Genomic DNA, 24793 nt, shown 5'->3' with positions numbered 1-24793 from the left:
GGGTGGCAGGGGTGCTGCTCCCACCTCACCCGGCCCAACAGGCTCCTCATCTTTGTTAAGGCCTCCAGGCTCTATCTTAATGTTACCTCTCTAATGATATTTCCTCTGCTTCATCCAGTGAGGTTGGGCTCATTTGATTTTTGCAAAACACCTTTAATTGCCATGCAGTTTCCCTGTTGTTATAAGTAGAACCTCCACACACGTTTTCAACGATCCAATTTCTTTTTTGGCTTTAAAAATCTGAACAAGACAGAGGCTGATTAACATTAACACGGCCCACGTGCCTTCATTTCCCTATCATTAAATTTACCCAGTGGTCACATTTTGGTGCACAAATATTTAATAGAAAAGTGACAGGCAAGCTGACAATAAAAAGCATAGCATTAATTTGATCATTTTTTTAGACAGACATTCATAAGATTAGAGCAGATTTCCTAAGATTCTATGATTCTCTTTCCCTGGATGACTGCAGAGGTGCCTTCTGCCATGCCAAGCCCAGACCAGTTTGTGTTTCTTTTCCTTCCAGGCTTTTTTTTGCTTGGACAGGATCCAGATTTTCTTTCTGTCAGGTAATCACAGCAGCACTTTTCTTCTGAGTCTGTTTCTATCCACCCCCCCCCCCCCCTCACTGTTTGCTTGATGAGGTATCTGAAAATACATTTACAACAATAACAGGTCTCAAAGTTCACCTGCTGCTGAGTTCCTCCTTTTGCCCGCTCCCTGCAGACCTGCCCTTTGTACTTTAGCATGCTTACTGTCTTTCTCAGCCCGGCACTCATCACCTCCCATCTAATCACACCATTCTGCAACAGGCAAGCAACAGAGAGAGGCAGGGAGAGACTGAGACCCTCCTTTTCCACCTTGGAGTAGGAAGCAGGTGAGCGCTGGGGCTGGGAGACATCGGCATGAGATGGGAAATGGCGGAGCTGTGAGGGGGTTCGGCTCTTGGTACCCCTCCCACCCACTCAAAAGGAGTCTGCCTCCATGGAAAGCTTCCTCCATCCCGTACTCTTTGATGCTGAAGGAAGCAGGTGAATGTTTCTGACAGGTTCTGTGTGCCTTTGCTCTAAGACGAGGCAGGAAAGGTTTGGTGGGGATGCTGGGCAGGTGCTGTTCAGAGCAAGTGATGTTTCAGCAAAACTAAGGCCTTTGCCTGGGCATCCCTTCTCAGACACCATGTTGGGTTCCAGGGAGACACTGCAGCTTTTCTGTGGCTTTATCTGTCGGAGCAGGACACCAACTCCTGCCTATCTGCAGGGTCTGCTCCCAGAAGCAGCTGGAAGTGATCGCTTATACATCATCCTTTCTCCCCCAGACATATCTAACAGCAGGAGATACAGGAAGGGAAGCAACAAAGGAGGTCCCTGGCCGGTGGCGACGGGGAGAGCAGCGACAGCCAGGGAATGGTAAGTTGTCATCAGCCTGGAGGAGTCTGAGACATAACAAGGGACAAGAAAGAAGGGGACAATCTCTTCAACAGGGTCTGTTGGGATGGGACAAGGGGAAATGCTTTCAGACTAAAAGAGGGGAGGTTTGGACTGGATATTAAGAAGGAAATTTCATGCTACGAGCAGCGAGGCAGTGGCACAGGTTGCCCAGAGAGGTGGTGGTGCCCCATCCCTGCAGCCGAGGTCAGGGGATGGGCTGTGAGCACTGCTGGAGCTGTGGGTGTCTCTGCTCAGTGCAGGGCTGGCACCAGATGGCCTTTAGGGTCCCTTCCAACTCCAACCATCCCGTGATTCTATGATTTTGGAGATTCCCAAGGAAGCTGTTAAGGAAGCTTGCATACAGTCTAAATCTCCCCTCTTTTCATTTGAAAGCATTTCCTCGTCCTATCACAACACACCCTGCTGGTCTGTGCCCTTCTTACAGCCCCGATAGAGAGGCTGCAATAATAAATATAAAGCAGCAGTGAGCATCAAAGACCTGGATCAGATCTCTTCTTATTTGTGCTTGGGTACTGAAGCGTTCTTGGGTACTGAAAAATAAAATAAAAATGATGTAGAACTGAGCAAGGGGAAATGGTGTTTCGCCTTAAACCAAGATCTTTTTCTGTACAATGTGCCTAACTTGTTAATAATGAGAGATGAGTCAAAGAAAGCCAACTCCTGTCCTTCTCCGTGTCAGGAATTACTCACCTTCCCCTCCCATCTGATGCACATGATGTCCCCATGTTCTGTACCTGAACCATACTTCCTTATTTTGTAATATTTCTGAACACGGCCTATGCAGAAATTAATCTGTTGCCTGTCAGTGAGTTACCCAGCCTCGGCAGAACAGCTCAGGGCTCACGTTGTTTCATGCCTCGTACCCCAGTATTGACTTGCTCCCTTTCCCCGCAGGATGTGGAGCTGCTGGAGATCCCAGCAGAGCTTGCAGCCCTCCTGCAGTCAGCTGGAGGTGAGAAACCCTCCCCTTCCCGCACTGTTTTATTCCCTGTTTATTTTCTCGTTTCCTAGCAGTGTGTTACCTGTGTGCCTGCTCCACCTGCTGTCTGTCACCTGGGTTGTGTTTGATTTATTGTCATTGCAGTGTAAATATGATATAAAGGCTAACTGTGCTCTGCACGCATTTCTGTTACCTTTTCAGCTCCCTGGTGAGCTGCGCTGATAGAGCTGGTGGTAATGATGGTACAAAACTTTGTGGTCAAAGCCGTGTGACAGTGAAGTGTTTAATGCCCCCAGCTCTCTTGCAGAGCTGGATATTGGGGTCTGAGATCTCAAATCCTTTTGTCCTCTCAAAAATCCTTAAAGAAATTAAGGGTTAAGAAGTTAAAACTAGAGTTTTGGCACTTCCAAAGAAATATATATTTTCTTTTTTTCCTGTGGGGAAAAACAATATATATATATATATATATTTCAGTGGCTTGGGGGCCAACCCTCCCTGACAGTGGTGAAGATGAAGTCTTCATGTGATGGGATATAAACAGGGAGGGGGAAGAAGGGAGGGTGTCAGCGGACACGTTGGGTTTGGGATAGAGGAATGCACAGAAGTTGGGCAGCACTGAGAGGTCCCTTAGCTTATCAAGGTGCTTGCTCCTGTGTATGATAACCCCTCATCCAGTGCCTCATCATGATGACTTCTGATTAATTGTTGACTTGACACATATCAGCGTTATCTCAGCATAGACTTAATGTTCCCTGCCCTTTAAATTCTGCGTAACAGAATTGACACTGCAGGTGCTGCGTGCTCCCTGGATGTTACCTGGGGATAAGAGTCTGGAAGAACTGAGCTGGAGTTAAATGCTGTGGTCTCGGTGCAGAGAGGAGATGCCTGCAAAGGATTTTGGGGCAGCAGGGATGGACTGTGTGTCCCTGGAGTCAGAGGACTGGTACCAGGACACTGTTGCTTGACCAAGAGTAGATGTGTGGAATAGCCAGCCATGCACTGCACTGCGAGTTGGGTGCATTCTGGCTGCCATTCTGACTGCCACGACCCAAGACCTCTTTCTCTTGCAGGTCAATATGCAGCACAGGCCAAACAGATAACTGAGGCGTTACCTCCAGAAGTTAAGGTCAAAGATGACCTTTCCCTCCCAGCCAATATCAACAGCTATCCTTTCTCCTCCTTCATTAAGTCACACTTCCAGGTGGGAACTCTATTTTCCTTCATTGCTTCCCAACTGGAGAAACATTCTGGTTCTGCTGACACCAGGAACAAACCACGTATTTTGTCCTTTTGTTTCTTTTCAGAGGACAGATTTCCCTGCCCCTGGTCATCCCCTGCAACAGCCCTTAACACGCCTGGAAGCTGAATACCGGGAGAGCGCGCTTGAGATCAATAAACTGGTAAGAGATGTCTTCTTTGACCATGGTCTTACGGAAGAACAGATGGGCATAAGACAGTCATAGAATCATGAGATGGTTGGAGTTGGAAGGGACCCTAAAGGCCATGTGGTGCCAGCCCTGCACTGAGCAGGGACACCCACAGCTCCAGCAGTGCTCACAGCCCATCCCCTGACCTCGGCTGTGTGCAGGGATGGGGCACCACCGCCTCTCTGGGCAGCCAGATGCTGGTGGTGGCTCATCATACAGTACATGGTGTGTTAAGAGAGCAGAATAAATCCCTGTTCCTTCGAGGTATTGGGGCAATCTGACAGCCCCTGGCAGTTGTGTTCTTGGTGTGACATAAACCAACTAATAGGTGAGACCCATGGGATTCCAGCCAACTGCCTCGTGATGTTGTCTCAAAACTTGGCTGGACAAATAGAAATCAGACTGCCAAGCCTTAGTTTCACAGCATTCCAGATTCAGTAGCCATGACAGCGTAAGGGAGACCTGGCTTCTCCCTCAATCACAAAAATGTTTAATTTAACCCAGATTTTTTTCCCCACCATCTGGTTTATAGTGAACATATTGGTAGTTCCTCAGACGTACAGTTAAATCCATGCAATATACAACAGGGGACAGTGAACTGTTGTATAAAGGCTGTGACAAAGCAGGGACTTTGTCATCAAGAAAACTACACCTGGAATCACACCCTCAGTCTGTAGTGTTGGCACAGGGAGGACAGCATAACCTCCTCCTCCCTGTGGATGTGAAATACGTTTCTTAAAAAAGTGATGGTTACTCCCTGACAACAGAATGAAACTGTAAAAAGAGTAAACCCATTAATCCCTCTGAGAACTACATGCTGTTAAATTAATGTGCATGGCCAAGAACCCAAATCATTGCTTCAGTGAGTTGGTTGAGCATAGCATAGCACACCTCATGCTACTTGGCACAGCGTTAGCTACACCAAAGTCAGTTTACCATTCAGCAGTCAGTGCTTCCTTATGTCTGACTGCCTGAGCTCTTCACGAGGATCAGCTGAGCATCAATTTCATTTACCTGTTTGTACAGCCAGGCAGCCTGTGGGCTCAGACACTGTAATGGGCCTGCAGTAATTTGCTCGTGGATCTGAGCTCTGATGCTCAAAGAAGGGGAAGTATTCTGACTAAGATTTTGTTCTTGGGCAAAAGCATAACTAAGAATAGCCTGAAGAATAAAGTGAAGACGTTCTGACTTGTAGTCAGGGTCCTGCCCTGTCTATGAGCGCTGCTTCCCAAATTCCCCAGAACTTCAATAGTGCACAGAACCTGAGAGCAGATCCAGATCTGAGTGCTGGGTGCTCTGAGGCTCACAAACACACCGGTGTCTACTCCCCAGGTTGCTGCTTCACAACACAGCTCAAGCCAGAAAGCTGCAGCTAAAGCTGTTTCTTTTCCCCTCTGAATACTTCTAGATTTTGCGGTTCATTGGTGACAGGAATCTCCATGACTGGCAGGAGGTCCTTCTGGGCAACTACATTGCTGGGAGAGCTTTGAACAACAAGGCTCTGTGCAACGAAATCTTCAGCCAAGTGGCCACCCAGACATGGAAGAACCCAGATGTGGAACAGAGCCAGCGAGCCTGGGTCCTGATGGCAACGATGCTGAGCTCCTTTGCCCCTTCACCAGCACTGGAGAAGCCATTGCTGAAGTAAGGAGGAGAAAAGAGCTAGCTGCACTTTCAGGGAAGTTAAGAGAGATGAGCAGTGTGCTGAAGGCAGACGTCTCTTCCCAGGTTTGTGTCAGATCATGGCATGGATGGCTACAATGCTGTTTGCCAGCGCAAGATCTTGACAGCAGCACAGCACGCAGAATACGCATCGTCCCGTGTGTACCCCCCCACTCAACTGGAGTGGACTGCAAACAGGAGGAAAGGGAAGATGGTGCTGGATGTTCATACATTTAATGGTAACGTGTGCTCCTAGCTCCTAAGGACTTACCCAGTGCAAAAATCGTTGTTCAGAAATGCTCCCACCAGCTTAGTGCAGAGCAGTTGGACCAATTGCAGCTGGCTGGTGCTGCCATGGGGAATAGAAGCATCCGAATCCAGACCCCAAACTCTGAAAGACCTGTCCCTAGGGGGTCAGGCCTGCTATTCAGGCTGAGGGATGAGATTCTTCTGGGTTTGGGCCAATTTCAGCAGAGGGCCGTCCTGGTTGTACACCTCTCCGGGTCTAGTTTTCCTGTTATCCATCACTGCACAGCCCATGCTGCAGCAGCTAATGCCTTTGCTGTAGTGGCTTTCTGAGCCTTTCTTCCTTCTGAGACATTGATTTGTGCTGCCCCTTGAGCGCTTGGAACCAATGTGAATCAGATGCAGAGCAGCTCCACTCCAGCTCCTTGCTGGGTGGGGTGGTGGATGATCCATGTGAATGATGACGCTGCAACGGCGTTCAGCTGTCACATTGGAAATGCTTTGAGATGTGCCATGAGCAGTCATTATGGATGTGGATGTATTCATGCAGAGCCTTCTGCCTGCTTTCAGTCCTTGTGGGTCACCTGAGAAGGGTGTGAGACTTTCCATCTGGGCTCTGCCTGTGCACTGCAGAGCTCGGGTGTTGCTCTGGGTCTTGCTGTGGGGCTGTGTGCACTCATTGTTTCTTTTATGTGCTAGAGGAGAAGTTCTCAGCGGAGGTGGAGTCCTGGATGACTGGGGAACAGTTTGCAGGATGGATGCTCAGTGCAAGGTACTGAGGACAGGAGGTTTGGGGATGTGAAAGAGACTATGACTGGTTTTAGAGTCCAGATCAGCTGGGGCTGCAGGCTGGAATTTATGTGGTCAGATACGGAGTAGCTGCTCCTTACCCACTCTGGCTTATGTTCTCTCCTTGTCCCTTCCATCTGTGTGCATGAACTGTGGGACTCCTGAGGAATGGGGGAATCACTGCTGTGATCAGTCAGAGCAGCTTCAGAGAAAAGATTAAGACAAATACAGTCAAATTATGGGTGATTCACTTTTTTATTCCTGACTCTGGGTGCTTAATCATTGATTTGCACCCTAAAGCTTATGGTTAGAGAAGGCAGGATGAAGCTGAATGCAATGTTTTCCTATTTCTCTTTTTACTCCTTCTTACTCTGACACCTTTTCTCTCCTTATCCCTGTTACCAGGGGCTGTGATAAGAGGTCTCGAGGGTGGTCTGTCTCCATGCTAACTGGCAACACGTGGCAGGATTTACTGGGCTGTGACTTTGTGCTGGACCTCATTGGAGAGATGGAGGAGGCCAGCAACCCCAGCAGCCCCTCTGAGTCCTCACACAGATTCCCCATTGCTCCTGAAAGGGACAGAAACTTCCTCCATAACTCTGCCCTGGATCAGTGAGTCACCTCATCCTCCTGCCCCGCATTGGTGTCCCTATTGCCCACTGGCCTATTTCTCCGTGCTGTTCTCATCTCATTTTCCCCTCCAGCAGGATCCCCCCTGCCCCGGGCATCCAAGCCCCTGCCTTCCCCCCGCCCAGACTGCCTCCGGAGTCCAGCAGTGCCCATCGAGGTGAGCTCTTGCCCAGGGCAATGCACAGCACGGGGTCACACGTGCCCCGTTCAAGGAATCAGAGCAGAGGGGGGAAAATCTTCTTGACGGGTTCCACTCCAAAATGTGACTAATAAGGTCTGAAGCGAGGGGAATGTTCCTTGCCAACCTTATCACCAGTCTCCTCTCCATCCTTAGATTTTGGATTCAGAGATGAGCCGGCGACCCCTGGAGTCTTGGATCACTATGTGGACGACCTCTTCAGCCCCGTGTTACACCAGGGCTCCAGGACACCAGTGAGTCCTCTGCTGTTCTCTCTGACTTCTTCTCTGCAGCTCTCCTCTCCCCATGACTCCTTCTGTCCATCCACTCTGCCTTGGCTCAGCTCAGACGTGCCTTTGGATGGCACCTTCCTGGGAAGTCCGTCTGTCTGAGATCAGACAGTGCTGTTTTTTTCTCTTGATGCAGGATTTGGAGAACAGGGAAAGCCTGACCGGGCGCATGAAGGGAGGTGGGAAGATCGGACCCACACAGAGAGGAATGTTTCCTTCTACAGGTCTGTAAGGGGAGGTGGACAACTGCAAACGTGTGGATAAGCTTCAGTGAGCACAAGGCAGGGTTAAATACTACAGATGTTAAATACTGCTTGGGTTCAACTGATTCACAAAAAGCATTTGAGTTTAGCCTGGGTCATCAGAAATGACACTTGTTCCCAGCTGCTGGGAAGAGATGCTTTGAGGAAGGGGTGAGGTCAGCTTGCCACCTTTTAATTTTTCTCCTGGGTTGTCCCAGGCGTCGAGGCGAGGAGCTTTTGTCTGACCCAAGCACCTCTTCCCTCCTGTGCTGTCCCCACAAGTCTTGTGCCCTCTTGCAATTCACCTTGTGCTTTTCCAATGCTTTTTTTCAACTGAAGGGTGTTAATCTTTCTTAGTGCTTTCTTTCAGACTTTCCCATCATCTCTATCTATTCCATGTAAGTCTGAGCTCTGTAGGGGTTCTGGTGTATGTGTTTGGTTTCCTTACTACTCTTTATCACAATCCTACCCAAGGTACCTTGTGAGTGTGTGTGGAGGTCCCAGCTTGATGGGTCTTTGGGAGGTTTCAGGAGCTCTGCATCCTTAGCAGCTACCTGCTACAAAGAGACCCACATGGATGTGGCAGCCCCAGAGACCTCTGACCATCCTGCAGAAGAAACCCTTCTCTGTAATCATACAGAAGGTGTTTGGGTGCTCAGCCAGGAAGGATGCAGTGACCTAAGCATGACTGTACAAGCAAGGTCTCTGTCCTGCTGTAGCCTCGCGAGCTGCACGTTTCTCTTTGGTATCCTTTGTCCACCTGAATTTTGCTGTGTGTTGTGCTGTGTATGAAGAGAGAAACCATTTGCATGTCCCTATAGTGAGTGAGGGTCGAGAGAACCAGAGGTACCCAACCAATGTGATGCGTTCGGTGGGACTGATAGGGCCTTCCCAATCTGTGATTCCCAAAAGTCCTGTGCATGTGGCCTTTTGCCTCTAGGCTTCTCTGGAATGATGCAAACACCAGTCTACCAGCCCATGCCTTCGATGATGGGGATGCCAGCTGCCCCAGCCATGATGCCGGGGGCTGCTGGGATTGCCCCTATGCCAGGTAATCACATTTTTTTGGTAACTATGCAAGGAAAGAGGATGAAAAGGTGGGCATCCTCATGAAGCCTGTACATTTGCATGTCAGGCAGAGTGCACAGCGAGCACCCAGCTCCGTGCTGTTGCTCAGACACCATGGGGAGCAATTGCCTGTGGGTATCTGCAGAGATGTATGTCTCCACAGCCATGTACATGCCCCAGCCCGTGGTGCCCACTGTAGATCCCAGTCAGCTGGCAGCACAACAGCAAGCCTTTATCAACCAGCAAGCCATGCTCATGGTGAGTGGAAGGGATTGGGTGGGAGAGGCTCTGGAACTGGAGAAGAATGCACTGGTGTACGTGCTGCAAAGAGGCTAGCCATGCTGGCTTAGGCCCGCTCTGTAGCTCTGGGGTTTGGTATACAAAGTTGGGTTTTGGTATATAATGTTGGAGTTATTTAAGATTGCAAAACTAGAGATCCCCTTTTGCCTGTAAGTGTCCGTGGGGACACTGAGGTGCTACAGGGTGAATGAGTAGCAGCAACAAGATCAGTTATAATTCCCAGTCATTTTTAAAATGGGGTTTACTGGAGATGCAGAGCTGCAGTGCTCTGCTTTCTGCACAAAGCCTTCTGAGTGCATGGATGTCCCAGGCTATCTGACTGCTGTGTGGTCAGGAGCTGTGTGTACTTGACCAGGTAGGAGTATACACCCTGGGCAAGACCTGCTTTGTCCATAACATCTGGGATATCTGCAGTGGATTAAGTAGGCGTTCTGTGACTACTAATCAAAAGTAGGACAGCCTGGCTGATGGTTGATGTTTTTGTGTAGCCTAGAGCTCACGGTTGCTGCAATTCCTTCCTCCAGGCTCAGCAGATGACCCTTCAAGCCATGAACCTTTCCCAGCAACAGCAGCAGCAGCAGCAGCAGCGACAGCAGTGGCGTCAACAGCCTCCTGAGAGCTCAAGGCCAAGAGCCTCAAGCCCACCACGAAGCCAAGCCCCAACCCCGGCCCCGGCCCCAGCCACCTCCCCCAAACCCAAGAGATCTCCCAGCAACCGAGATGTGACACCACCACCAAAGGCGCCAGAGCCACCAGCTCAGCCAGAAAGACCGGTATGAGAAACAAGCAGTGGGTTTGGATGTCACGTCTTGCATTTATTCTGCTTCCCTTTCCAGCCTGGCATTGATTTGGCAGAGAGGAGAGCTGAGAGTTGTGTTTGCCTTTCAAGCCCCACTTGCTGAATCTTTAAGACACGGGGTCAGAAATGGTTACACTGAGCTCTGTGGAGTTTTGGCTGCAGTGCATTCACAGCTGATCTGAATTTCAGTGAGGTCCACATGAAAAATCATCCCTTTTCATTCTTTATCTTTCAGCAAGTTGTTTTGGGGCTGTAATATACCCCTCTTTCTCCGAACTGGGTTGATGATTCCTTGGGTCAGAAACTGACCTCCTGGGACACTTCCAGACTAGGGCAAGTGCTGGATCAGAGTCCAAACCTATCTAGAGAAGATCACTGCTGACTTTAAGGGAACTATGGAGGTATCTGCTGGCTGGTACTAACCATATTGTGAACTGCCTGCAGATTTATGACTCCAGCAGTGAAGATGATGACTATCCTCGGGAAACTTTCCAGCAGAAGAGAGCTTTTTTTCAGAGGATGGGTGAGTGTTGACCACTTTGGGAATTCTACTTATCGTAACTCCCTGTTCTGCATCCTCCCAGGTGCAACAGCTGGGTTGGGCATCCAAGGCCAGGCTGAGCGGGGCCATTGGCAGCCCCATCTCTTGATGCAAGAGTTGAAACCATATCATTAATGCTAAGCTTTGGCTATGAGTTTAATGAGCTCAGGTGTCTCTGTCTATGTAGGAGAGCAAAAGATTCTAGTGAAGAAAGTCAGGGCGCCTTCCAAAACGTGGACGCCTCCAGCAAATCCTCAGCCAAAGGAGATGGAAGAGAAGAAAAAGGAAGAGGAGAAGGAGAAGAATATGACAGAAGAGAAGCCCAGCCCTAAAACAGAGGCAGGTAAGATGATACTGAGTGGAGGTCCAGGCAGGCTGAGAAGCAGGAACTTTCCAGGAGAGGGCGTCAGCCCAGGATATACCAGAGAGGATTCTGGCTCTTCTGGGAGTCTTGGCAGCAGAGGAGAGAGAAAGACCTGTGCTCTGGGAGGTGGGATCCCAAAGTGGGGCTGGGGAAGGCCAGGAATGGTCAGCCTGGGGGTGAAAGAGTGGGAGATTCAAATGAGATAAAGGGACTTTTCCTGTGCTTTTGTTGGCCTGTCGGTTAAAGCTCTCACCCCCAACAGCTCCTGCTGCCCCTTTGCCACCTCCTGAGCCAAAGCCGAAGAAACAGACACCAAAAGCAAGGAAGGAACCACCAGTAGTGAAACCTTCAGCCCCTGAGTCTCGACCTGAACCAAGCCGGGAGATCCGTAACATCATCAAAATGTACCAGAGCAGGCCAGCCCCCGAGCCCCAACCTATTGAGCCCTCCAGGTGAGACAATGGGAGCCACCCAGGATGAAAGGGACCACATCCCAGCACTGCCACATGGCTCCATTGCAGTGACAACCCTGCTGCAGCCCTAGCAATTCCCATTTGTTCCATTCCCTTTGTCTTGCAGGAGAGTGTCCAAGCCATTTATAAAGAGGAATGACCCCAAAAATGAGGCTTTGGCCAAGCTGGGGATGATGAACCTCAATTCTCCCAAATCAGTGAGTGCTTTCCTCCCTGATCACCTCAGCATAGAGAGCCTTTGTATCCAATCTCCAGCAGGCTGAGAGCATGGTATGGGAGCAGCCAGGTGATTTCTTACTGCATTCATAGTTATCTGACCTCATACACCATAGTGCTGTCCATCTCGGGTTCCAATCTGTAACATCCATTGGGTTCCTGGAGAACAGGCTCTGCTGCAGTAAGTTCTATCGTGGAATGTTTAGGACTGATTTGAAGGAACAATTCACATTCTCCATATGTGGCCCCATGATCTTGGCCTATGAATGTCTTTTCTCCTTTCCCCAGCTACAGGCTTGCATCCCAAATACTCGTTTCTCTGTACCTGGGTTTGCCTAATCTTAATCTATTTGTAGATCGTGTGCTGATTCAAAGGTATCCCTGCTCCAACAGATGCTGCTCCCAGGGCTGGGCTGCTACCCTGGGTATTATTTCTAACAGCAGCAGGCAGTAATGCAGAGAGTGACTGTCAAATGGTTTTGCTGTCTTGCAGCCACCCCCGCTGCCTCAAGAGAAGCCCAAAGGGACACCTCCACCCACCAAGCCCAAGCCAGGATCAGCTTCCAGCTCTATCAAGGAGAAACAGATGCCTCTGCTGTCCATCTTCAGGCAGCCATCAAGTACCCCACCAGATTCCCCAGCCCCTCCTGTTCTCCCACCTTTGCCCTCCTCTTTCCCTCCTGGGAACCAAGGCTTGCAGGAATTCACAGCGAAGGGTGAGTGTTGACATCACCCAAGTGGGATTTGGTAGCAGATAAGGAGGGCAGGCTCAGCCTAATGGCCTGGGAGAGTCACAGCATGAGCTGTCACTTGCCAGCCAGTCAAAGGCTGAGCAGGCTGTGTGAAATCAGACTGCCACTATAGTTTGGGTCTGGTCCTGCAGTCCGAGGCCCTCCCCAGCTCTAACTCTTCCCTTCCTTCCCAGTGCAGCACAGGATGTCAGGTGCTAATGACAAAGAAAAGAAGGGCTGGGGGAAAAATTGACCTAAAAACAGAAGGGACCTTGATCAAGGTCCAGTCCACAAGATATCTTATTGCCTACTTGAAGCATAGTTCCTTTATCAGAGCTGCAAGTAAATGGCTGGACTTTAGACAAGGGAGGAATGGGAAATCAGGTGTTTTATATTCTAGAGCCTCTGGAGAGCCCTTTAAAGCAGGCTGAGGAATGAGGAAATGTTATTTGGGGTGCATACACTGAAGTATTTCAAGGACAAAATGCTCATCAGCATCACATTTTGTAACGTGCAAAGAACAGTCAGCCTAAGCACATTATTGGAGGACTCCAATCTGCAGCAGCTTCCCTGGTATAAAGGAATTTTCCTGTTTCCCACTCAGTTTGATTTAAAAGATGGACATTCATTAAATCCTGTGAATGCAATTCTAGATAACAGGGTTAGCCTGAAAATTCCCATGTTCTTTTGAGTAGGGATAAAGAAAACAGCTGAACTGTGGGATATTCTACATTTCTTGTTTGTCTATGAACTGAAGTTTCAAAGTTGTGACTGCTTAAATGGAGACATTCCTAATCTCATAGAGAAATGCCTTTGAATAGTTGCCTTCCAACCATGTCTAACCTTAATAGATTTCCTGCAGAGAGAAAATCCATTGTAAGTACTGCTGCCTTGTACCAGAACTGTACGGCCTGCTGGCTCAGGAGAGCACTTCTAACTCTTTTTGAACCCTTCAGCAGCCTTTATAATGACATAAAGTGTGACCAACTCTTCGAGCTCCAGCACAGGGGCACTCAGTTGCCAGGATGCTGTGTGCTCCCTATCCCTGGAGTGTTTCTGCTACCAGCACTGAACTTTGTGGCTAATGCAGTGAGTGCACATGCAACCAGAAATGCTGAGTTGTATGCTGACTGTTCTGTGCATTCACATTAGCTGATCACTGATCTTCAGGAGGGTTCCTTACACGAATGTTCAGCCAGGCACATGGCATTGTACCCATCTCTTGGTAGGTCTATGGCAGACGACCCTGTAGTCAGCAAAGCCTCTCCTCACTGCCCTTTCTTCCCACCCAGGCTTGACTGTAACAGAAGATGATGGGATCAAGACCCAGCTCTATAAGCTGACTGCTGGTGTCAGCTTTTCCTACTTCAACCCCCCCTGGAAAATCTTTCTGCGCAAAGAGGTACAGTTTGTTAGCAGAGCCCTGGCTGTAGGGGGAGGGCAGTGACCCCACAGTTGGTTAAAATCCCTTTCTGCCACATGTAACCTGTGTGATGTAACAGCACAAAGACAGTCCGGAGAGGAGATCACATCACACATGAGCTGGGAGTTATGAGCTCATCTGATGTGATGGTCAAGGAATTCCAGGTCCTACTCTGCCTTATTCATGAATCTCAGTTTTCCTGTCCTTCCCTTCCTTTCTAAAGCACGAAGACATCAACAGATAAAGTACATCTGTTGTTACCCGGAGCTTTCCTATATAAACAGTACAAATGTATGTAAAATCTTGTGTGCTGAGCTGACCCCAGCTCATCCTGTGGTCTCACTGCTTCACTTTTGATCCCTCATTCCTGTTCACATTTGGTCTCTTTGTTCACATTCCCTCTCTCCCTTCCCTGCACAGACATGGAGATTCAATCCTGGCAGGAGGGAATATGGATTACAAAACACCTCTATTTCCGCTACAGCTGTAAACATACATAATGTCATTACTGTTTTTATCCTCCTCTTGCAGGTGTTTTACCCCAAAGAAAACTTCAGTCACCCTTACTGCCTGAACTTGCTGTGTGAACAGGTAACGTGTGACTCAGGGTTGTGTATGTTTGGAGACAAAATACTCCATAATTGCATTGCATGATTGCATCACATGCATTCACTTTTACATCCTTAGAGGTATTAGTCTGTTCTCCAGGTCCATCTAGTCCAGGCCCTGCCCTTTTCTCTCTGAGACTCAGCCTTCTTTAACAGCCCCAGCACACACAGTGGCGGCCTTTCCATAGAAGCCTCTCTGTTTCCCTCCTCTGCAGATCATACGTGACACCTTCTCTGATTCCTGCCTTCGCATTTCCAGAGAGGAGAAGCACAAGATGAAAGACCTGCTGGGTAATGGGCAGCCCTGTCCCACCTTCCTCCCTGCGCCCATTGCAGCATCCAGCTGCAAAGGAGGAAGAGCCCTTCCAGGCAGGACTTAGGGCAGAGGAGAATTGTCACTGCAGCAAGAGAGGACACTGTGTGTGCTGTGCAGTGCACTGTAGGGATGGGTGTCCCTTCCAAATGGATAGAAAATGGCTCTGAAATCTCTCTGAGCCAGAAGAACTTGATTATGATCTGTATCTCTTTGGGGGAGAGGAAACGGAGGCCCAGGGATTGGGTTTTGAGTTGTCTCAAAACCAAAATCTACCTGGTGGTAGATTTGTATGTACAAGTTACATTGGTTCTTAGCACCGCGGTGTCCTCTCAGCTCTGTGTGCTCTTTGCTGCCCTATGGTCGCCGGGTGGGGACAGTAGGAATAAGGTCCCTGAGCAGAGGGAGGCATTACCATCTTCGCCTTGCTTTATCCCTCCTAGAGGCGTTTCAGGTTGGCAACGATGCTCAGTCCATTCAGGACGATGGGATAAAGAAGAGGATCGTGGTGGCTGCTCGGGATAACTGGGCTAACTATTTCTCACGCCTTTTCCCAGTTCAAGTGAGTTTTGATCCTTTCAGCAGACCCCAGATTTGCTGTGGCTGTGTGGCTTCGGTTCACCTGGGATGGCTGTTTGTGCCCTGCCTTTCTCTCCCTCATCTGTCCCACTCCACTCAGTCTCCTGGGCTTTCTGTACATGTCCCCTCTTTCTCCTTGCATGCATATTTTCATCCTTCTGGTGCCCTAACCATTTCTCTGTTTCCTAGGCCACCTGCTTAGCTGCAGCCACTGGTGGCCTTGTCCCCCATTTCTCCCATCTGCCTCTCTGCATCCTCACCCTCCTGCTCTTCTGTCTCCCTTTCCTCACCATCTCTGTCTTCCAAACACCTTTGAGAATGTTGCTAGGTCTGGCACCTCTGTCAGCCTGGGGCCTCCTTCACTGTACACGTGGTGCTCTTTCCCCATCCTGTCTGGGTGAGAAGCAGCCTTTGGTGCTCACTGTTGCTCTTCTATCACAGGGGGAAAATGGAAGTGATGTCCAGATCCTGGGTGTTTCCCACCGAGGCCTGCGGCTGCTGAAAGTGGTGAAAGCAGCTGCCTATGCTCTTGAGCACCTGAAGGTCCTCTGCAGCTACAGGTGAGCAGAAGGATGATGTATATATCATGACTGATGAGGTGAGCTGAGCGTTTCTCTGGTTGTACTGCATCTAAGGGTGTCCAAGACCTGTGGTGACTCACTGACCCTCCCTCCAATGACTTCACCCTTTCCCTTTCCTTCCTACTTTGCACTTCGCCTGTAATGAGTGCTGGGAACTGAGCTCCCATCCCATGATCTGCGTCCCCTCGCTCCGGCAGAAGTGCTCTGAATGTGCTGGCTGTGTTCTCAGCTTTGCAGATGTGCTGTCGGTGGAGCTGAAGGACAGCAACTCCCTGGAGTTCTCTCTGAAGACGGAGCAGCTCTTACTGCGCTCTCACAAGGCTCCGTGCATCAAGGCCATGGTGGAACTCTTCATCCAGGAGCTGAGGCAGGTGAGGAAGCAGCTGTAGAGCAGCTGGCAGTGAAGGTGTTTTCCTACATGGACCTGACAGGTTCCACGGGGCGGTGAAGTTTGAGTCCCTGCCATTTTGGGGACAAGATTTGACCTCTCTGCTGCCTTTTCTGCAGGATACCAACTATGTGGTTGCTCTGCGCAGCTATGTCACAGATGACAAGAGCCTCCTCAGCTTCAAGAAGGGTGACCTGATCCAGCTCCTGCCCATGCAAGGCTTGGAGCCAGGTGAGGGGATATGTTCAACTGGATGGGAAAGGTGGGGCAAGATTTGAAGGGCCTGCTGTACCTACGGAGCCCAGAAGCACTACATGCTACTGTTGAGTAAACCAGAAGAAAGCAGACTGTTAAGGGCTGGCTTTGTCAACCTTCAGCTCTGCTGCTCTCTGACTGTGACCCTCATCGTTCCTTCTATCAGTTATAGGGGATGTTCTCTACAGCTCCCTGAAGGGAGGCGGTAGTGAGGTGGGGCTCAGCCTCTTTTCCCTAGTAATGGCGATAGGATGAGAGGTGATGGCCTCAGGTTGTGCCAGGGGAGGTTCAAGCTGGATAGTAGAAAAAATTTCTTCTCTGAGAGGGTGGTGAGGAACTGGCACAGGCTGTCCAGGAAGAGGTGGAGTCCCCATGCCTGGAGGTGTCCAAGAACCATGGAGATGTGGCACTGGGGAACGTGGTTAGTGGTATGGTTGGAATGAGCAGGGGTTGGGCTTGGTGATCTGAGAGGTCATTTCAAGCTGATTCAGAGGCTGACGCTGTCCTTTGCCAGTAGGAGGCCTTACTGCTTGGTTCTGTTTGCACCTGCCATGGTTCCCAACTCTCTGCCATTTCTTCAGGCTGGCAGTTTGGCTCCACTGGTGGCCGCTCCGGTATTTTCCCTACCAGCCTAGTGCAATTGGCTGCAGCCCCTGATTACCTCAGCACCAGCATGGACAGACGTGGAGGGCTGCAAAAGAGCATGAAAGCTTCCTTTGAGGGCAGGAACACCAACAGGGAGGTGAGTTGTCCTTGGGAAACTGCTGGAGGATCTGGCTGTGTTCTGTGGGACCTACAAGCATAGGTGCATGGCCCTGGTAGTGTCTGACCATGGTGGCTAAGGAGGAAGAAGGTGACTGCTTAATTTTTGGAGACAGAGGTACTCAAATACCATTGTAATGGGAGGGACGGCATCACAAACAGATGAGACTTTTCCAGGTATAGCAGGAGAAGGGAATACACACTGCAGTTTCTCAGCTGGCCTTTCAGGGTGAGTTTGGTGCATGTCCCTGCAGGCCTCTGCTACCAGTCTGACATCAGAGCCCTACAGTATTATGTCAGTCCCTGCTGGTGATCATTACACTATGATGGACTTCGCCTCCAACTACTTCCGAGAGGCTCAGTTCATGTGAGTACACTGTGCTCTTCCTCAGCAGGCATGCACTGGACGTGTGTAGCCTGGCACTCACCAACACATTTCTGGGGGTATTTCTTGGACTGGCTCATGTTCTCTTCATCTGGCTAGGACGGAATTGAAGGGGACACCTGCTGAAAAGAAGACTATAGCTGACATGGTCCAGCACACCAAGGTGAGCCCAGGCTTTCCCCATGGCAACAGCCAGAATCCCAGCTCCATCACTGCCTCTAGCTTTGCTCTGACATGGCAGACAGAGGACAGATTTTTGGCTGCACTATGCAGAGGAATGGGTGACCCCTACTTCTCAATGCTGTCTGCAAGATACTGGGAGCTGTTGTCTTCTGCAAAGCCTGCAGCACAGCTCTGTGCTGGTCTGCCCCCTCAGCTCACCCTTGTGTTTGGGCCCTCCAGGTTCCAATCCAGGAGTCTTTGCTCCGGTACTCTGATAGTGAACTGAATGAGCTTGCAATAAAGAGCTTCATGAGTAAGTGCCCCCCAAGGACAAAATGGGCTTCAGTGGGGATGAGTGGGATGGTCTTGGTGGCTACACATAAGCACCAGCGAAAGGGAAATAAGAGGGCTCTTCCTAATGCTCTTCTGCTGTTAGTAACTACCACTGTCATTGCTGAAAGCATCCAACAAAATGCTCTTTGCCTTGAGTGCAAAGTGTCCAAGAACACACACTGCCTGGGCCCATGAACCAATTGCCCAGAGCTGCCTAGTAATGGCCTGTGGGGCAGAAAGGCTTCTGGGACATTTTCTAGCCCCATGGCAGGATCACCTCTGCTTACACCCAACTATTATCCTTTGCTTTGCAGCTCTGATGCGGTTCATGGGAGATCAGCCAAAACTCAAGAACCAGGATGATGCTCAGTGCGTCTATGAAATCCTTCAGGTTTGTGACCTTCCCCTGGGCCAAGTGCTGAAGCACCAGGGGGAATGAGAGCCCAAGGCCTTTCAGGAAAGGGAGAACAGGGAAAGCCATAATGCAGAGCCCTGCGTGAGGAAAGGAACTGAAACAGAGGCCAATTAAAAATCACGTGGAAGAGGGTGTGTACCTATCTGCACTTGGAAATGCTTTTCTTAAGCGTCACAGTCTGGATGAGAGTACAACCTGCCTTTGCACCTATATTGCACTACAGAGCAGAGACTGTGAAGCCTGAGCTCTAAGCTGTAGTGGGAGTCTGGGATTTCCTGGCAAAACCCCTGGGAGAGGAAGGGCATGGAGATGAGCTGGAACCTCTCTGATGTTCTCTTCCCCTCTCTGATGCTGTCTTCTCCTCTTTGAATGCAGCTGTGCAAGGAGAAGGAGAGTTTGCATGACGAAGTTTACTGCCAGGTCATCAAACAGGTCACTCTCAACCCCAAGCAGTGAGTAGCAGCACGGTTGGTTCCCATTCATGCATGGCTGGAGGGAAACTGTGTGGTGGGAGGGCACCCCTTCATGGTGCATTGTCCCTAGCTGCTCAGCTGCCTTTCCTTGTTACTCAGACAGCTGAATCAATCCCTACCTCAGCATAAGAGCACTGACCAAGGGCCACCACCTCATGTTCACTGCCACCTCCTGCTGGCGTTCAGAAGGGCAGAGGCTCACTTTCAGCTGGGTGGAGCAGAAAATGTCTTGTTCCACAGTTCTGTCTGTCCCACAGGGAGAGCGTGCTGCGGGGTTGGCTGCTCCTAAACCTGCTCACTGGGTTCTTCCTCCCTTCTAACATCCTGATGCCCTATGCCACCAAGTTTCTGCAACAAGCCAGCGGCGACCCATCCAGCACCCACCACGGTATGGCTGTGTCTGTGTCCTGTGAAACAAATGGCTGCTCTGGGTTTATAAGGCCTTGTGGTCAAGGAAAGGAGGAAGGATCCAGATGGGCACACAGTTTCCTCATTCTTTTCCTTACAACATCGCCAGGAAGACTCAAAACTATAGGAGACAATGCTTAGCTCTCAGCCCATGAAGCTTCTTCTCTTTTCCTACAGATATAGCCAAGATTTGTCAGAGCAACCTGAGGAAAAATTTCATGTATGGGGGCCGTCGCCACCTTCCTTTCCCTGTGGAGATGGATGCACTGCTGGTAGGGATGGGCAGAGGGCTGGGATGCTGGGAAGGGAGGGAGGGCAGGGGCTTGGCAGCAGGTGCTGTGAGAAAGAGGTGGGTAGCAGGGCTGGTTAGTGTTCCAAGAGAGGGAATCGGGCGTGTGTCTGTAAGGGAGATGTAAGTGAGATGCCATGGAGTGGGCAGGGAAGGGTCAGGAATGATGGAAGGCTGAGATGAGGAGGAGGGAAGAGGAAGAAAGGATTCTGGGGTTGATGGGCTCCTGTGTGTCGCTGTCCTTTGCAGAAGGGGCGCAGTGCCCGCCGGCTGGAGATCCTGATGTTTGGAGGTGTGGAATACGTCACCCGCATCAGGACGTTCACTGTGAGTTTTCTGCCTTGCATTTCTCCATTGGTCTGGTCTCACAGCCACACCAGGGAACTCCCGTATTTGTCGCACCTTTGGCCTGCTGTGATGGTTTCCCACATCCTTCCCAGGAATCCCTGCAGCAGAATCTCTCTGCAGAGCCTGGATTGCCGTCCAGACTGCTTCTCTGTGCCTTGGCCAGAGCTGTACTGCTGCCCTCTACCTGTTCTGGGGCTGAATTGAGCTTACCTGGCTGCAGTATTTACTTGCTTCTTTCCTCACTTCAGGTGGCCAAGGAGCTCCTGCAGGAGATCTGTGAGCAGATGGGGGCAGGCGAGCAGGAAGAGATGCAGGAATTTGCTCTTTTTGCCATCAGGAAAGCCAGTGATAAAAATGGCAAGTAAAGGCAGACACGGCCTAGCTTCTTCCCTAAAGCATTTTCTCCAATAGGGACTGTTCCAAATAATGTCCCCACTCCTGCTGGCTCTGGGGATCTTCAGCAGTTAACTTGTTAGAGATTGAGCCTTCTCAGGGCCTGAATTGCTCTTTCCTAAAAGTGATGCATGTCTGCACAGGGGCTGTGTCCCTTTGGGATGGCTGATGCTGGGAGCTGTTTAGGGCAGGGTGAAACAGAGGTGTGCAGGACGGCTCCTTGCAAGGCTGTGGAGCTCAACCTGCTGTCTCAGCACCAAGAGTGACGACTCTTTCTCTGCATAAATACGTAGATAAAATTGTGAGGCCAATAAGAATGGAGGAATACCTTCATGACTACTTGCTCGAGGACATGTTGGTCACTGTGAGTTTACGCAGGCTCATCTGGAAGACACCTCTGCACTTTGAAGACAAAATCTATACTGATCTCCATTACAGCCAGGTAAGCAATGAGGACAGTGGGAGTACTTAATGTGAGGGCCAGTATGGATGTTTCAAGGGAGCTGAAGAAGTGGGAGGGCTTTGGCTGATTGGCTCTGGATGCTCTTTCCGGACGTGACTAATAAGTGATGCTAGTGAGGACCTACCCTATGGGCTGTACCGTTCCAGACGTGGTTTGTGCATGCTTTTCCAGCTTTAGAGTGATCAGCATGAGCTCTCTGCAAGTCAGGATGTGGGTCTCTGCAGTCTTGCACTGCCCAGACCTGCCTGGACCTCTTTGTGGTGCTTTCAGATACAATGGGACTACCTGAAAGGGAAGATACTGCTGAGCTACAGTAAGGAACTGGAGATGCAGCTGAGTGTTTTGGTTATGCTCCAGCACTGGGCCAAAACAGAGCAGGAGAGCTCTGTTCCCTCCAGGTATGCTTAGCTCAGGGAGGGTCTCTGTTGGCACCACATGGGTTAAGAGTAGATGACTGAAAGTATTCTCTGGATAATGAAGGAATGGACAGTCCTGGAGAAGATAAGTCATTAATTAACATCACTCAGTGACTGACTTCTGCCTGTAACCAAGAAAGTGTACTTCCCACTCACACTCCTGATGGTGACCATCTCTGACTCAGGGCCATGAGGGCGCCACATACACTTCTTTAGGCCATGTGGTACCAAGAAGAAAGTGTATGAGCTTACAGCTGTACTTGTAACTGAGATGAAGGTAATGGAGGTAATACCTCCATCAAACCCCCTTACAGCTGTAGCAGCAGGAGTAATGGTGTAACTGCTGGATGTGGGGAACTCCGCTCTGTGTAGTGTTTGCAGCAGAGGATCAAGACAGTGAACTGTTTTTCAGAAACACTCTGTGAAAGAAACACTCTTTGACTCTACTTCCATGCGACAGTTCTTGCATGAAGAGCTTCTGTTGTCTCCAGGAAGGAGGGGTTTCTTGCAGTGTACTTGGCAGTGGTGCACAGCTTGCTTCTCTGTGGAAATACGGTGTCTCACCATCTCTGATGTCTTCTCCTGCATTATTCAATTTCAATATGACCTGTTGTGCTCCTCCCCCTTTCTCCACCTTTGCCCCCAGCTCTGCTCTGAAAATTGTTGGCACATCCCCTCTCTCTAACTGCCTTTGGTTGATATTTTGATTTTGGCCAGGCAGGGAATCAATTAGTCTCTACTTTTTGGCACAGGGAAGAGGTGAAGGAATACATACCAAAGCCCTTGCAGTCCCAAATCAGCACTGAAGCTCTGCAGAACCATCTTGAGAGGCTGCTGCGAACCATGCAGCCACTCCGGCCAGTGGATGCAAAAATCCAGTTCATAGGTGAGGAGACGTGAGATCTGCCTGGGGAGTCCACTCTAAGAGTGATGGAAGCTGCTCCGTGGGGCTGGCAAAGATCTCTGCAGTCTGGAATGGTCCGTGATACGTAATTCCCTGACAGCCTTCCTCTGCAGGCTGGCACAAGCATGATGGTCATAATACAAATCCCACCTCATGGTAAAAGACTGCAGAAGACTCTCCAAGTCCTGTATGAGTTGTGCTTTAATTGATATTCTGGCTGCATGTCTGTTTGCTGCTCTGAAAAGAATGGAACATGCATTGAGGCCGCTGGCACTTGAATACCAGGAGCCTAATTGCACTTTTTAATGTAGGAAGACTTGGGAACCTTTTGGGAAGCTTTTGACCATCTTAGGCTGGTGCAGTAGATTACTGGCTGGGAGCTCCTGCCTGAACGCCAGCTTTTGTTTTCTTACAGAGCACATGATGAAACTGCCATTCTTTGGCTACAACATCTTCTTTGTGGAGAAAGTCAGTGACAGCTCAATCCCTGTGCCCTGTTATTTTGGCGTGAATAAAGAACAGATCATTGTGGTGGACAGCATCACCCAGGTATGCCATACAATTCCTCCCTTGTGTCCAAATCCCTCAGTTCTTTCAGGTATTAGCTTGGACTTTTAGAAGAACTTGTGTGCAGGAAGAGACTGTGTCTATATGCATCACAGCCAGTCACTCTAACAACCCTGACCTGAAGCAAATGACAAGAGTAACGTAACAGTCACTATTGCATTGTGCTCTTTTGCAAGTCTACAGATCAGGCAAACAAGCACGCTCCATGGTAAAACTAAGTGTAGGACACATTCCTATTTGTCCCAGTCCAGAAGGAGCTCTAGATACACAGTAGTAGTAGAGCCAAGCCATTACTGTGACCTGGTCTGTGTCTCAGCTTTCAAGAGCCGTATCCTCCTTGGCCAGAATCAGATGTGTTTGTTTTTTTCTGACTGCATCAGAGTGCTCTGTGGCTTTGTTCCCTCACACAGGAGCTCTGCCACACCATCCCATTGAAAGAGCTGCACAGGATGCGAACCCTGCGCCCCACCTCCGAGCAGGGGCTTCCTGGCATTGAACTGAACTATGGCTCTGCTGCCAGCCCCAAGACTCTATGGATCGAGCTATCCCAGGTGAGATATCAGCCCTGAACTACAGCTTCCTCCTGGCCGTTCTGAAATTGCCCTCCACTGTCCCACTGAGCCTCCGAGAGACACTATTGCTCTCTTCTGTCCCAGGGGTGAATGGGGACACTGCATTTCCCTATTCCCAGAGTGCAGCTCAGTCTCAGCATCTGCCTGGTATTTAACTATGGGAAGTAATTTATGGGAAGATGCTTAATTATGGGAATATTTAATTATGAGAAGCAGTCATTTCCAGAGTAGAGAATAACTGGTACTGCTTTGTGTTTTGACAGGCTAAAGAGATGTATCACACAGCTGTTGTCATCCTGGATAGAACAGATTTTCAGCACTAGAGTTTGAGGACAATGTCTCCCCAAAACATCCATGATCTCAGCTGCTTCCTACAACTGCTACCACAGCAATGGCACGTTTCTTGATGGACTGGACTATAGTGTCAGCCCTGGTGGCCCACCGTTCAGTCTAAGTCCTCTTCCTTGCAGCAATGCTTGCACTGGTTGAACAAACCACAAGGCACCCTCTCTATTCCATTGCTTTTTTGCTGCTTGTTCCAAAACAGCAGCTCAAGAAATGCAAGTAACTGCCTTCAAGCTATGCACTGTGGGACTGTTTCTTTTTTCTCTTTTTGAACTAATGAACCTAAGAAAGCAAAGCCAAGGTTATGAATTGACTGCTCTGGCTGCTGTTGTTTTCCACAGACCAGCTTTTTCTCCATACTGATATGCAAGAGGCCCTGTAGCAGGGTTTGTGAAGCAGAAGCTTGTAGACAGCATCACAACTGCAAAGCAGATCAGTGTTCATATACAGTTGCCATATATCATACAATTGCTTGGGCACAGATTGAGCTGCAGTGGTAAGAGGGTTTATTGTTAATTTCTCACTGACATAATTATATGTGTATCTTCCCTCCTACTACACAGAACTCAATTGTATCCATGCAGCTGTCAAATTATGGCTCCGTGCCCATGGAGAAAGGGTACTCAAGTGGAAATTGTATTACAGTAGAGCAGAGAGTCCAGGATTGTATAAAGCCACTTAATTTATTTTTATTTCTACAGCTATCCTATTGGAGCAATAAGTATCTTCATTTTTAGGGGATTTATAATGAAATAATTGCATAATGGATATTTTGAAGCTATGAGATGAGATACTGCTTTACCTCTGATATGGGATGATTGACCTGCAGGTAACTGGAAAAGCTTGAGGAAAAGGTTGTAACTGTTGGCTGGGGACAACGCAGGCCATGATGCACAGCTTGCTGCTTGCTGGTGATGCCAGCACAAACCATAGCACTTTCCTGTCAGGAACTTCTATGCTGAAGCTGAAGTGTATGGCACCTTCTCTCTTTACCAACACAAGGCTTGGTGAACAGCAATATGAAATAAAGAACTGGAGAACATCTCTGAAGAGTAACTCATCCTTAC

At 49.5% G+C, this 24793-nt stretch overlaps 1 protein-coding gene across 2 annotated transcripts; it reads left to right on the top strand.

Moving 5' to 3' along the window:
• Window positions 1-800: 800 nt before the first annotated feature.
• Window positions 801-24770, top strand: MYO15L (myosin-XV-like). 2 transcript variants are annotated; one of them, XM_025141802.3, is made up of 43 exons: window positions 801-877; window positions 1316-1406; window positions 2343-2400; window positions 3459-3589; window positions 3693-3788; window positions 5224-5459; window positions 5544-5716; window positions 6423-6495; window positions 6918-7124; window positions 7220-7299; window positions 7477-7574; window positions 7747-7834; window positions 8793-8903; window positions 9084-9178; window positions 9745-9993; window positions 10464-10542; window positions 10748-10903; window positions 11187-11376; window positions 11504-11594; window positions 12107-12329; window positions 13637-13746; window positions 14299-14358; window positions 14591-14666; window positions 15132-15250; window positions 15709-15827; window positions 16078-16219; window positions 16356-16467; window positions 17073-17233; window positions 17508-17620; window positions 17738-17801; window positions 18041-18113; window positions 18448-18524; window positions 18924-19000; window positions 19279-19409; window positions 19607-19701; window positions 19968-20045; window positions 20315-20423; window positions 20753-20901; window positions 21193-21320; window positions 22091-22224; window positions 22658-22791; window positions 23220-23360; window positions 23645-24770. In XM_025141802.3, the coding sequence occupies exons 2-43, from the start codon at window positions 1404-1406 to the stop codon at window positions 23702-23704; spliced, it is 4899 nt and encodes a 1632-aa protein (XP_024997570.2). In that variant the 5' UTR covers window positions 801-877; window positions 1316-1403; the 3' UTR covers window positions 23705-24770. The 2 variants fall into 2 exon arrangements, with proteins under 2 accessions (XP_024997570.2, XP_015150815.2); XM_015295329.4 differs by having other exon boundaries at window positions 7217-7299.
• Window positions 24771-24793: the final 23 nt, after the last annotated feature.

Source organism: Gallus gallus, chromosome 18 (genome assembly GCF_016699485.2).
Source record: "Gallus gallus isolate bGalGal1 chromosome 18, bGalGal1.mat.broiler.GRCg7b, whole genome shotgun sequence".
Taxonomy (NCBI): domain Eukaryota; kingdom Metazoa; phylum Chordata; class Aves; order Galliformes; family Phasianidae; genus Gallus; species Gallus gallus.
Note: the sequence above shows the minus strand (reverse complement) of the source record. Positions and strands in the feature narration are given on the sequence as shown.